Source organism: Lemur catta, chromosome 20 (genome assembly GCF_020740605.2).
Source record: "Lemur catta isolate mLemCat1 chromosome 20, mLemCat1.pri, whole genome shotgun sequence".
NCBI classification, from domain to species: Eukaryota; Metazoa; Chordata; class Mammalia; order Primates; family Lemuridae; genus Lemur; species Lemur catta.
The window spans coordinates 11,491,439-11,505,407 of NC_059147.1; the positions used below are offsets into that span (position 1 = coordinate 11,491,439).

The window sequence follows — 13,969 nt, forward strand, 5'->3', positions numbered from 1 at the left end:
AGACAGGGTCTTGCTCTTGCTGAGGCTAGTCTCAGACTCCTGACCTCAAGCAATCCTCTTGCCTTGGCCTCCCAGAGTGCTAGGATTACAGGTGTGAGCCACCATGGCCGGCCTAGGTCACTTTTGATAAGTTATAATTTTAGAGAATCTTGTCCATTACATACAAATTGTTAAATTTTTGCATACAGTTGTTTTAAATATCCTTTTGTCTTTTTTGATGTCTATAGTCATGTTCTCTTTTTTATTCCTGACACTGGTAATTTGTATTTTTTTCTCTTTTTGTCTCTTTATCAGTCTTGATATGCTTGTATCAACTTTATTAAATCTTTTCAACAGAAAAGCTTTTGGATTTGTTGATTTTGTCTTGTATGTTTGTTTCCTATTTTTCTAGAATTTTCCTCTAAGCACTGGTCTAGTGCATCCATTGGTTTTGATATTTCATATTTTCGTTATTCTTTCTACAATATTTTCTATTTAACATTCTTTTTGACTATGGATTATTTAGATGTGTATTGTTTTATGTTCAGGCAGCTGGGATGTTTCTAGTTCTTAATATCAGATAATATATATTTCAGTTTTGAAATATCCATTTGATTCTTTCTAACAGTTCAGATCTCTGGTGTAATTATCTCTGCTTTAATCTGTCTTTTATTCTATTTCCTTGCACATAGTAATCACGGTTATTTAAAGTCTTCACGTGCTAATTCAGATACCTGGGTGCTCTGCAGTCTGCCTTTCCCCTTGATCACCACTGCGTGTTCTTGCTTCTTTAAGGCTGTAGTGATGGCAGGGCCCCCCCCTCCCGGATTGTGACTGAGAGCCCGCAGTATCTCAGCCCTGAACGGCCCCAGCAGACCCAGCTGTGTCCTTCAGTGGTTGCCACCCCAGCTCTGCAGCCACCCAGCATCCCCCTGTCCAACCCCTTGTGCCATCACAGTCTGGCAAATGTCTTAAATGAGAGAAGGCATTGTGTATTCTGTGTGCGTGAGGAGAGCTTGCTTCCTCTGGGAGGTCTCTGTTTCCTGGGAGATCCTGGGAGATTCCACCCTGTCCTTGAAGAGGCATCTGTCCATGGGGGAAAAGCAACCGTGTGTTTAAAGCCCCTTAAGTTTCCAGCTTGTCACACCAGCACCCCCTGATTCTAACAAGTGTTTCCGATTTCTTTCCCTCCGTCTAGGCCCTCTGCCCGGGCCCAGCCTGGCAGTCTCTCCCGGAATCCGAACATGCCCCCAGAAGGGGAAAAATGACTGGCCCTTACACTCTGTTTGGAATGCCTCCTTCCCCTTTGGTATTTTAGTGGATCCAGGCTTCACGGCTTCTGCAGCTCTCTGGTGCCTTTACAATGAAGACTTTTTGTATCATCTGATTTTTGTAATTTATCTGGATTTTTCTAGTTCTACTGTGGGAGAACTTACACATCCTAGCTGGAAGTTCCTGCAGCCATATATTTTATTGACATGATTTCGCATAAATTCCGGAGTGACTCCTGGTTTGGAGCATATCAATTTATTTTGCTTTAGCTTTCCTAGAGTTACCTGACAAAAACACTTATTGTTTCATTCCATCAAATAAATTGAACTTCTATACAATTAATAAAAACAAATGTTCACTTTGGATAAAGTTGAGACATCACTTGGTGCTATTAACTTTGATCGAATAGGTAAGTGTTGTTTTTTCCTGGTTAAACATAATACCTAGAGATAAGTTTTCAGTGAGTGACAAAAAGGAGCCTTTAAATGAAAGTTGCTCAGATCTATGAGGTCTTTTTAAAAATCATGTTCTTTTTGCTCTAAGTCTTTTGGGCCTTGTTCAAGATTATTCTCCCTAATGATGGTTTTGTATATTAATGCCAACCTGATTTCTATTTACCATACATCTTTAGGGACATTTCAGTCCTCTGAAAACAGCTGTGACACCAGATTTTAAATTTCCTTGTCTGATATTGGTATTAACAGAGTTAGACAGGAAGTAGACTCAAGCTGTATTTTTCTTGAGTCATGGGAGGACCATCCTTGGCTTCATTCTTTCCTTTCTGGAACCCCCATTGGGGTGGGATTAACATTTAGTGAACATTTAACGTGGCTTTCGATGCAGAGTCTACAGGGCACAGCACTTCGCTGGCATTTCTCCTAACAGGGTCTAATGTAGGAATTATCTTCCTCATTCTGCAGAATTCTCGACCGAAGCTTTTGCAGTCACACAGCCAGACGGCTCGTGTGGGTGTCTGGCGAATGTTGAGAAAACACAGATGAGACTGAATTTCCTCCATGGGAGCATGTGGTTGGAAGGTGTCGCTGGGTCTTGACTATGTTGTAAGTTATTCCCTCACAATTGGATAGCTAGTAAGTGGCATGGTTAGAACTTAAAACCAGGTTGCTACTTCCAGGTAGAAATTTTAAAGAATGTTAGAGATGCAAGAAACCAAAGGCGGGAAAATGACATCTCAGTGGTAGGACTTTGAGAAAGTCACCTAAATTCTGTGTCTGGCTCCTAAGTGTAAATCGGGACCTAGTTCCCCTCACTGTCTGTGGGCAAGGTGTGGGCACAGAAAGTGTCATTGACCGACTACTGCACGCCTGGAAAGAAGGCTCTCATTTTTGGCAAACAGTAAATATACTGCATTTCTTATTTTTTTTGATGAATAATTGCATAAAATATTTCATAAGGCAATGACAACTGTACTGTGCTTTATTTCAACCTTCTTTTATGGCATTCTTAGCTGAGAAATTTTTCTATAAGTACGGATAGTTTTATGTAGAACCCTGAAGTCATTACTTCAGTTGATCTATAGCAGATATTTTTCATTTATATGGCATTTTAAACATTCCCTTGGCTTCTTGTCATCTCCTGTTAACGTCCTTCGTACTGTTTAGATCTCTTCCTTCTGGAAAGCTTTTCTGTTCTGACTGCTCTCATCTCTTCTGCATGGGCAACTCCCTACGCAAATCTCCTCTCCTTATTCCACTCCTGTGTCGCCGTCTCTCATGGAACGTAACCTCAACGTCTCATCCCTCTAGAACAGGATGGGAGCACTCCCCTGAAACTAGCTCCCTCCTTCTGTCGATGGAATGATCATTCCTGATTTCCTCGTCCCCTGCAGTCTGATCTCAACAGAGAAGGGAACAGTCACCGCCCTTTGAACTCGACTTCCTTTCCCCACCAGCATGTCAGTTCCATGAGGCGGAATTGTGTTTTGTTCGCTGCCATGTTCCCAGCATCTAACTCAGGGGCTGGCACACAGTTGCTGCATTATCGGCTTTTGAATGAACAGCAATTGTTTCGTGGTTATGCAGCTGCTAGCTGAGTGTACCTGATGTCGTTCTACGGTAGCATATCATAATAGGATAAAAGCCATGGGGACAATTCAATTGTCAGGGTCAGTAATGTCCTCTGGGACTTTCTTTCAACTTGTATTAAGTCAAAGAACCCTCTGCAAATGAGAGCATGACACCAAGACAAAGGACATCAGTGTGGCTTCCTAACCTGGTGCCGCCTGAGATGGAACAGGGAGCTCACCGCCCTGACCCCTCACTGGACATTACTCTCCTTTCCACAGAGAACTGAGGATTCCAGGGCTTGGGGATTCTCCTGACTCAATATGCGCGTGTTTAAACATTTGCTTCCTTGCTCTCACACATTTATATCCTCCTCAAGAACACTTCCGGGTGTATCAGGAGAGAAATTAAAAAATGTAAAAATATAGTTGCAACTGTAAAGTATACTCTTGATGGTCTTTTTCCAATTACTCACCACTGTCAATCGCCAAGAAGAGGGCAGTGTAGACGCTGTTGTGGACGAATGGGGACTCACGGTCCAGCACAGCTGTGGTGTCGACAGTCCCATTGATGGGGTTAATATTCAGCCAGCCCGCTGGGTCCTTGTACACAGAATACCTGAAAAGAATCCAAAACAATGTCAGATTGCATTCCAATTCGTCCAAGAAATATTTGCTGAGCGCTGGATACAAGCTCCTGTGCTAGGCGCTGCGTCATGCCTAACAACGACCTCAAGACATCATTTCAGCTACAGGTGGTGATTCAGAAAGTCACGGCTGGCCACCGACCCTGGGCCCGCTCTGTGCAGAACACTTTGCATGGGCACCTCCTTTATGCCTCACGACAAGCCTGTGAGGACGATGCTCTCCCAGGCTCTGCCCAGCTCTCACGAAGGCAGAGTGGAGCTCACAGCCCGTCTCCCGAGTCCAAATCCATCCAGTTCCTTTGCCACCTCGGTACATGTTGTCTACAGACCAGGTGCGGGAAGCGCTATTGTGAAGGCACAACGGGCACCTCGGTGCTTGCAGGAGGAAGTCGTTACCTCTGATCGAGGGTCACCCTGGGGCCCTCACAGAGAATGCAGCGTCTGAACCAACACTGGAGCAGTGGGTGGGATGTTGCCAGAGAACGAGGGGACAGACAAGTGAGGAGGAGAGGACAGTGTGAGTTAACACGTGGAACAGAGACATTCATTAGGATGCAAATGCTACGAGGGCGGGAATATTGGTTCACTGCCACGACCCCAGGTCCTAGAACATCGCTTGGCACGTATGCGACACTCGGTAGATATTTGCTGAATAAATGATTATTTAGGGACTAGGAAGTAGATAGCTGTTGTTGGAACGTAGCTTCAAGGGAAATTGTAAGTAAATGAGTTTGGAGAAACCGGGCCAATAACAAGAGTATCTTCCTCACAGGATTCAACCAGATTATAAAGAACTTGAACTACTGTTGTAAGGAGTTTGGACTTTGGATAATGGGAAACCATCAAAGATTTAAAAACATTATGTCTTTTTTTCGAGGTTGCTGTAAAAGCAATACATGCTCATTTAAGAAGCTAAAACTCTATAAAGAAGCACATAGTGAGAAATGACAGTCTTATCTATTAATATCAGGGAGACTCACACTGAGCATGACTCAGGTTTCTCCGAACTGGGTGGCTTGGGTAACGTGCCACTTCCAGACCGAAGCCAGGAGCACTCTCGTTGGTGTTCTGCCACTCCCCACCAGTGTTCAAAATACGTCCCCATGAAGAGACGTGAGAACTGGTAGCTCATCAGTCTGGTAAAGATGTGTGAAGTTGCTCGTCTCTGCCTTGTATGGTAAGTTGTATGGCCAGCCTTGGTTCTAAGGATGTTTAAAAGCAGATTAGCCAACAGGATTGCAAATCTGCAAATGAAGATCTTGAGCAAATGACCACCCCAGTCTACACAGTGGGAAAGATATCCACGTCCTAATCCTGCAACCTGCAGACGTTACCTTACGTGGCCCAGACTTTGCAGGTCTGATTAACTTAAGGATCCTGAGATGGGGACATTATTTTGGATTATCTGGGGTAGGAGGCTGCTAACTGAAGTCACAGTGTCCTTATAAAAGGGAGGCAGAGGATATATGAGACGCACCGAAGAGAAGACTACATGACCACAGAGGCAGAGATTAAAGTGATATGGCCACAAGCCAAGGAATGCTGCAGCCACCAGAAACTGGAAGAGGCAAGAAAAAGCTCCTTTAGAGCTGTCAGAGGGAGTGTGGCCCTGCTGACACCTTGATTTTGACCCAGTGGGATTGATTTTGAACTTCTGTCTTCCAGAACCATGGGAGAAGAAGTTTCTAGTCACCAAATTTACAGAATTTGTTACAGTGACACCACTAAATTATTACAGTATAACATCCCCACTTACAGATGAGGAAACGGAGGCACAAACCACAATACTACCCAAGTTGTAGAATCAGGATGGAGGCCCAGGTGGTTTGACCCCAGAGCCTGTGTCCTGAGCCCTCCCACAAAGCCACTTCCCCGCTAGCTCATTTACACAGGGTGGAAGGGCAGAAGATGCCTTTTTTTTTTTTTTTGGAAGAATCTTATTTTGAAGAAGATACTGAATTTTGAGAAAACATTGCCTCTGAAGATAGAATTAGGATGCATCCAAGATGGCGGGTGGGATTACTCCTGTGTAGGTGAAACCAAGGGGAGTGTCCACAACGTGGGGCCCCGGAGAAGGGGAACTGCCCAGGCTCCTCCACCATAACTGGGAGGTGATATTGGGGGCTGCAGTGTGAGTGTTACCTGGGGAGGCCATGTCACGGCAAGAAGGTAGGATCAACTTGGGTCACCGAGAAGGGCGGCCGAGGAATGAGAAATCGCTGGCTGTCCAAGGGAAGGGGCATCTGTGCAGCTGCCAGGAGCCCCCTGGTGTCCCAGGACAGACAGCTCCTCACCCACGGCCCTAACCTGGTCACCAGCCGCAGACCCTCCGCCTGCTCCAGCCTCTCCTGAAGCCTCAGCCTCGGGCTGCGGATGTGTTGGTGGATCACTGGGGTCGGGGCCTCATGTGTCCTCCTCTTACGTGATCTGCCCCATTCCCCGGAATGCTTTGGAAATATCCGACTCAGCAGAGCCCTGGGGGACGGTGTTCTGAAGCTGTGACAGTGACGGGGACAGATGGAGAGAATGAGTGAGGCTAACTCGGGGCTTCCCACACACATTGCCGCCTGAATTATCATTTCACTATTTTTTGAAAACAGAAGGGATGTATTACTCATGAGAGTGAACTGCTTTAAAAACACCAGTCTCTCATTTCAATAGTAATTTCTGCTTCCACCTGGCAAACCCCCTGCTATTTATCAAGACCCCTCTCACGTATCCTCTCATTTGCCCTGAGTGACTTCCCCAGTAGAAAGAATCACCCTCCCCCTGGTCCTTGCGGGGCACATGCCTGGATTCCAATGCTCGTTACAGCACAGCATGGGCCTTTCTAAGTCTGTCCCCCTCACCGACACTAAGCTCCTGGTGTCAGGATATCACTGCTTCATATTCAGTACAGTGCAAGCAAGAACGCGCCCTTGTGCCCAGCTCTGTGCTAAACACTTCCTGGGCATCACCACATTTATTTTTGTGATTTACAACAACCTGATGAAGCAGGTATAATCCCTGTTTTAAAGATGAGGTAACCAAGAATCAGAGAGGCTTAGCAACTTGCCAAATGCAGCCCAGCTAGGAAGTGGCAGGCCTGGAATTTAACACAGGTGTGCTGGATCCCAGGGGCTGGGCTTTGACCAGGTATGTTTCTCATGCCTAAGACCAGGTATTGTCCACTGTGCCTTCCCAGGGCTGAGCAGTGTGCCTGGACCCAGTGGGTACCCAGGAAATGTTCACTGCATCTTTTTTCTTTCAATTGGAACAACCATGGAATTGGAAAATGCAAGGCAGGGTAGCCTGTCTTTTCAGGTAACGAGTTCACAGCTGACCCAGGAGTATTTTGTGGTAGTTCAACATATTTGAAACAATGACAGTTTTAACTGGACCATATTTTATTCCCTGATTACTCAACTCCATTTAGAATATAAATAAAAATGGAATTAAATAACCTAGCTTTTTCCACATTGGCATACAAGCAATGACCTTTGATTCTCCCTCTGTCATTGTTTTTGGTCTTACGCTGCTATAATTTTGCAGCATTAACATGTTTGCTAGTTCTCTTGTACAGCGAGTAAGATGCGTGGAGACACGACCTGGGACTCAAGCCTTTACACGCAGTTCCCGGCACACTTAGGTCCATGCATCATATTTCCAGTGAAAGCCACGGCCTGGCTGGTTTTACAGGATGGCATTGCACTCTTTTTCTTCCTTAAAAAGTAATCAGGTGTCCATAGCTGTGCTATTTAATTGTGTGTCACAGGACCCTTTAATTCTGCTTCCCTCTATTTATTTATTTTACTATTTGGTGCCTCTTCCCTTGGGAGACCTGGTGGAGGTTGGGGTAGGCCCACAGCTGCTGCTCCTACTCAGAATCACACCGCGGGCAGGGCAGGACAGAGGGACATCCATCGCTGGGCACTCCCAAGCTCCCAGCACTGGTTTACACTCTTCCTTGAGCAAACTAAGCGCCGGGTGGGCGACATCCTCCCCAGCCCAGGGAGAACAGCTCGAGACCACCCACCAGCCTGCTCCTCCACTTCCTGCCTTTTGAGCGCTTTTGTCAAATCAGCCTTTTTGACCAATTGGCCAGGCACGCTATGTAAATTTCTGACATTTTCAAAGCTGTCTTTTTAATAAACCTTTCAGTGTAAAAATACCAGTGTGCAAGATGTTTTCTATGCTTCTAGGCCTGAAAAATGCATATGCCTTATTAAATTGGAATTTCCAGGCAATTTATCTGTAATGTGAACTTTGCTTGTTACAGGGGAAAAAAAAATCAAATTAAAAACAGAGCTCATTTCAGTCTGCAGTGTAGCTTCACGGAAGCTGCTCTGAGTGCTTGCCAAGCCTTGGCCTCTTCTGGGTGTCGGTGGGGGAGACTCAGGGGAGGCTGATCAACAGAAGCCGTGCAGGGGAGGGGCGGGACGGGGCCCTGCACTGTGCTGGGAAGCTGGCTTGCTCTCAGCAGGGCCCATCTGAGCGGGAAGGAAGCTGCCAGGCAAGTGGCCACGGCCAGGTGCTGACCTGGATGGACTTCCAGGGCCGAAGGCTGCCAGTTGCCACCCTCAGGGGCCCTGGTATTGGTGGGAAGGAGAAAGAAGTCAAAGGTCTGACAAGTTCCTCCCACAGGCTTCTTGGGGTCACTCTCTGTGATGTAGGGGACCCATGCTCATGCCACACAGGTGCCAACATCACATGAGTTAGCACAGCCTTCCTTTGTTTTAGACTTAAAAATATTATAAAGTAATGTAGAACCATTAGTGTAGGGTAGCCAAAATGGATAATGCAATATAACAGAGCACAAGAATGGCATAGATTTTTTAGATATGTGGTATTTAAAGATCCATCTGTCACTTTATCTATATATCACTATATAATACAGATATGTAGGTAGAAAGGACCCGTGGCCTTCTGATTTCAAGACTGTTCTTTTTTAAGCACCAAAGGAGGCAGGAAAAGCTTCATCTTTCTCTGTTGCAACCCTTTCAATAAAAGGATTTGTTCTGTAAAATTTGGACTCAGTCAAAAGGCCATACTTAAGGACATAGAAGACTACATGTGGCCTTAAGGCCACAGGTTCCCCACCCCTGCTTAGACATCTTTCTGATCTCAGTGCCAAAACTAAATTCAAGGTGAACTCAAAAACAAAACCTACAGAAGTATTGGAGCGAAATAGAGATAAGGGGAGAAAATATTTGCAACCCAAATAACCAAGGATTACCAGCCAGTGTACAGCAAGAATTTCTATAAGCAAGGGACATGAACAGAAAATCCACGGTAATAGAATATAGAAGATGTTCCCCCAAACATAAGAAAGGGCATTCAACTTCACTTATAAGAGAATTTCAAATTAAAACTGCACTAAGATACCATTTTTTGCCTATCAGATTAACAAAATCCCAAGGTTTGATAGCATAATCTTGTGAAGACGGGAAAAGCACTGTGTCAGTTTCCTGCAGCTGCTTTAACAAATGACACAAACTTGGTGACTTAACGCAAACTGGTTCTTTTACAGTGGTTGGGGTCAGAAGTCTGATACAGTCTCCCTGGGGCCAAAATCAAGGTGCCAGCAGGACTGTGCTCCTCATGGAGCTTCCAGGGAGAGTGTTTCCTTATCTCTTCCCACATTCCTTACTTTATGCCACTCCTCCCTCTTCAGAGCCAGCAGGGGCGGGTTGAGTGCTTTTCATGTGATCACAGCTGGAAAGTGTTCTCTGCTTTTAAGGACTAGTGTGATTAGACTGTGCCCACCCAGATAATCCAGGATAATCTCCCCACCTCAAGGTCCTTAACCTTAATCACGTCAGCAAAATCCCTTTTGCCAGGTAAGGAGCACAGCCACGGGGTCCGGGGATTAGGGCACGGACATCTCTGGGGACCACTATTTTGCTGACCAGAAGCACTTTCACCCATTGCTGCTGGGGGCACAAACTGGTCAATGTCTACGGAGATAAATGGCGATCTCTACCAAGATTATAAATGCATTTAGCCCTTGACCCAACAATCTCACATCGCTGGCTTTATCCAACAAATATAACCGCTTACATATGAAATAACACAGACACGAGGTTGTTTAGTTAAAGTACCATTTGTAACAGCAAAAGACTGGGGACAGCTTGAGAGTTGTTTCCAACTGGGGCACCGGGCGAATGCGTTGTGGTATTTCACAGCCACGCAGCGAACAGCAGGAAGCTGTGAGAAAGAACGAAGACGCTCTCTCGAACAGAATGGAAATATTTCCAAGATACCAAGATACAGCGTAAACAGCAAGGTGTAGGACAGTACATATGGTATGCTACATTTTGTATAAGAAAGAGACAAAATAAGTCCTTGCATGAAGAAACTCTGGCATTATGTACAGGGAATTGGTAAAAGTGGTTGTGAGGAAGGAGGCTAGGGGGTCCAGGGCAGATGGCAGGTGGTGTGGGGGCAAATCTTCACTGTATAATTTGTTGCACTGTTTTGATTTTTTGAATTATGTGAATGGATTACATATTCAACAATTAAAAAGAAATGTATACAATAAAGACAAAACAAACAAACAAACAAACAAACAAAAAAACAGAAAAGCAACCCAAAGTATATGATTTGGGCTGGGCGTGGTGGCTCACGCCTGTAATCCTAGAACTCTGGGAGGCCGAGTCCGGAGGATCACTCGAGGTCAGGAGTTCGAGACCAGCCTGAGCAACAGCAAGACCCTGTCTCTACTAAAAATAGAAAGAAATTAGCTGGGTGTCGTGGTGTGCGCCTGTAAGTCGCAGCTACTTGGGAGGCTGAGGCAGGAGGATCACTTGAACCCAGGAGTGTGAGCTAGGCTGATGCCACGGCACTCTACTCAGGGCAACAGAATGAGACTCTGACTCAAAAAAAAAAAAAAAAAAAAAAAAAGAGAGAAAAAAGAATATGATTTGGAAATTCACAGGGGATCCTTGAATGATGACGAACCCACATAGTGACATCAGTCTCACTATTACAGTAATGAGGAACGAGGAACGTGGAAATTCAAACAGGAAAGGGACATCGTATTGAACCCACCAGGTGGGCAGACACAAAACGCCGCAGTGCTGGTGAGGATGTGTGAACCGGGAACTCCCTCATATTGCCACATGCGATTCACTGTGCACAGTGCAAGAGCCCTTTGGAGGACACGCTGGCTTCATCAATGAAAGACAGCTATGCCCCTTGACCCTTGGACATATTAGCACATATGCAAATATGTAAAGAGGTCTGGGTAGCTATTCACAAAGCTGACAGCACAGATTACCTTGGGGAGGGGATGTGAGTTGGGGCCGGTGGGTGTCACAGGAAGCCCGTCCAAGCTCCCCAGGGCTGTGTACTCACACTGCAATTAGAGAAGGGCTGGTCTAGAAAGACCCCGGCTGGTGTCACGTGTTGCAGGGAGGACTGGCTTTTGGGACCAGCACTTGAGACATGAGCATGACTGTCGCTCATTCTCAAAGAGGAGTCTATAAGGATGGGAAAGACTATGAGAATCCTGGAAATTAAAGACTAGGAAAGGGGAAATACGGAGTAATTTTATATTCCTACTGAACGAATATTCCTATTGAAGGAAACGAGCAGATCTGTGAAATTGCGGGGAACAAAGGAAACAGTAGGTGGATACTTAGCTCCCCACTTAATTCCAGCCCACTGGGTCCCCTGTGTTAGATAAGATACCTGCTTGGGTAATTCGAATCAACTGCTTTATTTAAAACAGAGCTAGAAAGGTATAGAATTCCCAACTGAAGAAAATACGCTGTCTTAAAATAGCTCTTGTAGCCATGGCTTGGAGGGAAAAAAAGGGCATCTTTCGAATCTTCTGACAACATGTGCAGAGGCGATTGAAGGGCCGGTGAATCCCAGACTCTGAGGTTAGTTAGACAGCCACAGCTTGTCACCATTCAGGGCTTGTGGAGTGAGGAAGGGGCAGCAGTCCCTCCCTCTCCCAGGGAACCAGAGCCAAAGAAAGTCTCAGTAAACAGAAAGGACTTCCCATGGGTGGAGAGACGCCACACCCAGCAGATGGGGACGGGTGGCCTGGGCAGGGCCTCTCAGGGCTGGGAAGGTGGCGTATAGCTTGCCTTGCCCAGCACGGAGCTATGACTTTCCACAGCTCAGTAACAGCCAGGAACAGGGAAGGGGCTCTTGACCGCTCCAGACCCTTCCCTGAGCGCCCTCTCCAGGCATCCCTGTGCCCCTGGTGGAATCCTGTGGTCACCTGCACGAGGCTCTACCACATTACAACCCCGACCGTCACGTAGCATCTTCTGATGGCACACGGACCAAGGCTTAGCTTTCGGCAGTCATTTCTACCCTACCACGACAACAGCAATGCACATCACAGCCCAGAGCGTCACATGCAAGATTCTAGATGGCAGCTGAGGGCCAACCTTGCCAACCTTGCAAGCGGGCCTTTCCAGGGACAGCAGACTCAGGCCTGCAGTGTGAGCGCTTTCCTGCATGGTCTGTAGTCCACAGTCCATGGTCAGAACAAGAGAACTGTCGAATCACAGAAATTCTACTTGTCTTTAGAAATCCCTTAATTCCTATTTCTCCTAAAACCCTTTTAATTCCACAGACTACGTATGAAACCCTTGAGGAAGCTGGAAATCACGAACATGCTCTCACAGGCACAGGTATCTGGCTTCAAGTCACTCACATTTACCCAAGGAAATGCAGGTTTGGTCTTCTGTGTTCATTGTCCAAAAATTCAGACAGTACAGATGAGCAAAAAGAACAAAATTAAAATCACTCTAATCCACATCCAGAGATAAGCACTATTAGCATTTTGGTCTAGAAGTTTCTAGCCTATGTATAGATATTTACATGCACACACATGTATTTTTAACGTGACTGTACTCTTCCTGCGCTCGTTTGGAAATAAATCTTTGCTGAGTGTCTGTTATGCACCAGGCACTGAGCTGTGGAGTCTCTGCTTTTTTGGATCTTATACTCCAGCAGGACATTACTTAGTAATTATACAAATGGTTATTTAATTACACTCGTGACAAGGACCATATAAATATTTTCTCTCCCATAATAGATCATGGGCTGCGAGTGATTTGCTATTTTTCAGCATTTATTTTCTGTTGTTGGAGCTCCCGCTGGAAGCACACATTCATTGATCACTGAGGAGGTGCCACACAATGTACACATATACGTTGTTGTGTGGTATCACCCACAAACCTGGGAGGTAGAGATTATCACCCTCATTTTACAGAGGAGGAAACAGAAGATCAGAGTAGTCCCGGAGCTTGCCCGAGTCATGCAGCTTTTAAGCAGCAAAACTGTGGTTTTCTGTTTGCCTTGAGAGTAGGCCACGAGGCCATTCTTCCGTGCCATTGGTTCTTTGACCTTGGCACTGATTAGAATCACCACGGTTGCTGAATTGTGATGAGGCCTTTTCATTTTTAACATGTTTTCCAGGTGGTTCTGGTTCACCAAAGTTTGAGAACAACCATTCTATGAATAATGATTAAACTCTGAGCTGAAACCCAGAGGCGTGTCCCGTGGCTGGGTTTTCCTTAGCAGGGACAACTCAGGAACAAAAGATTGGGATCTACAAAATAATATTTAATATTTCCTTAAAGAACTATTAAATTGATATATTAAATAAAACTTTTTGGAATTATATTTCTGTTTATAAAAATCATACACAATTGAGAAAGGTTTAATATAATATAGCAACTAAGTGTGAATTCAGTATCTTCGTCCCTAGCAATTCTCAGACACTCTTGGCTTGAGCTGTTCCTTTGGCGGGAGGCCCTATCAACGTCCAAGCCACCACCGGGCTAGCTGCTCAGCTGTGATGCAGACATCAGATGCAGTATTTGCGTCTGGTAATGCTCAACAGTAACTGAGGTCTGAGAATGATTTACTCTAGAAAACAGTCACATAGTCACTTCCACTAGTGGGAGAGGAGGTGGCGGGGCCGCAGTGGGGCACCACAGCCTGTGCCCAGGATCAGCAAGAATCAGGGGTGTGCCTGTACACAAACACCTGAGTGTCACATTCTGAGCGTCCACCCTCTCCTGTCCAGGGCTCTCTGACCTGC

General features: G+C 45.7%; 1 protein-coding gene across 3 annotated transcripts in view; it reads right to left on the reverse strand.

Moving 5' to 3' along the window:
* Positions 1-13,969, reverse strand: part of CDH13 (cadherin 13) — a 964,660-nt gene that overhangs the window by 25,129 nt on the left and 925,562 nt on the right. For all 3 annotated transcript variants that reach the window (XM_045534024.1, XM_045534023.1, XM_045534027.1), the window contains one exon: positions 3,751-3,893. In XM_045534024.1, coding sequence (XP_045389980.1) covers positions 3,751-3,893 — 143 coding nt within the window. The remainder of the gene's footprint in view (positions 1-3,750; positions 3,894-13,969) is intronic.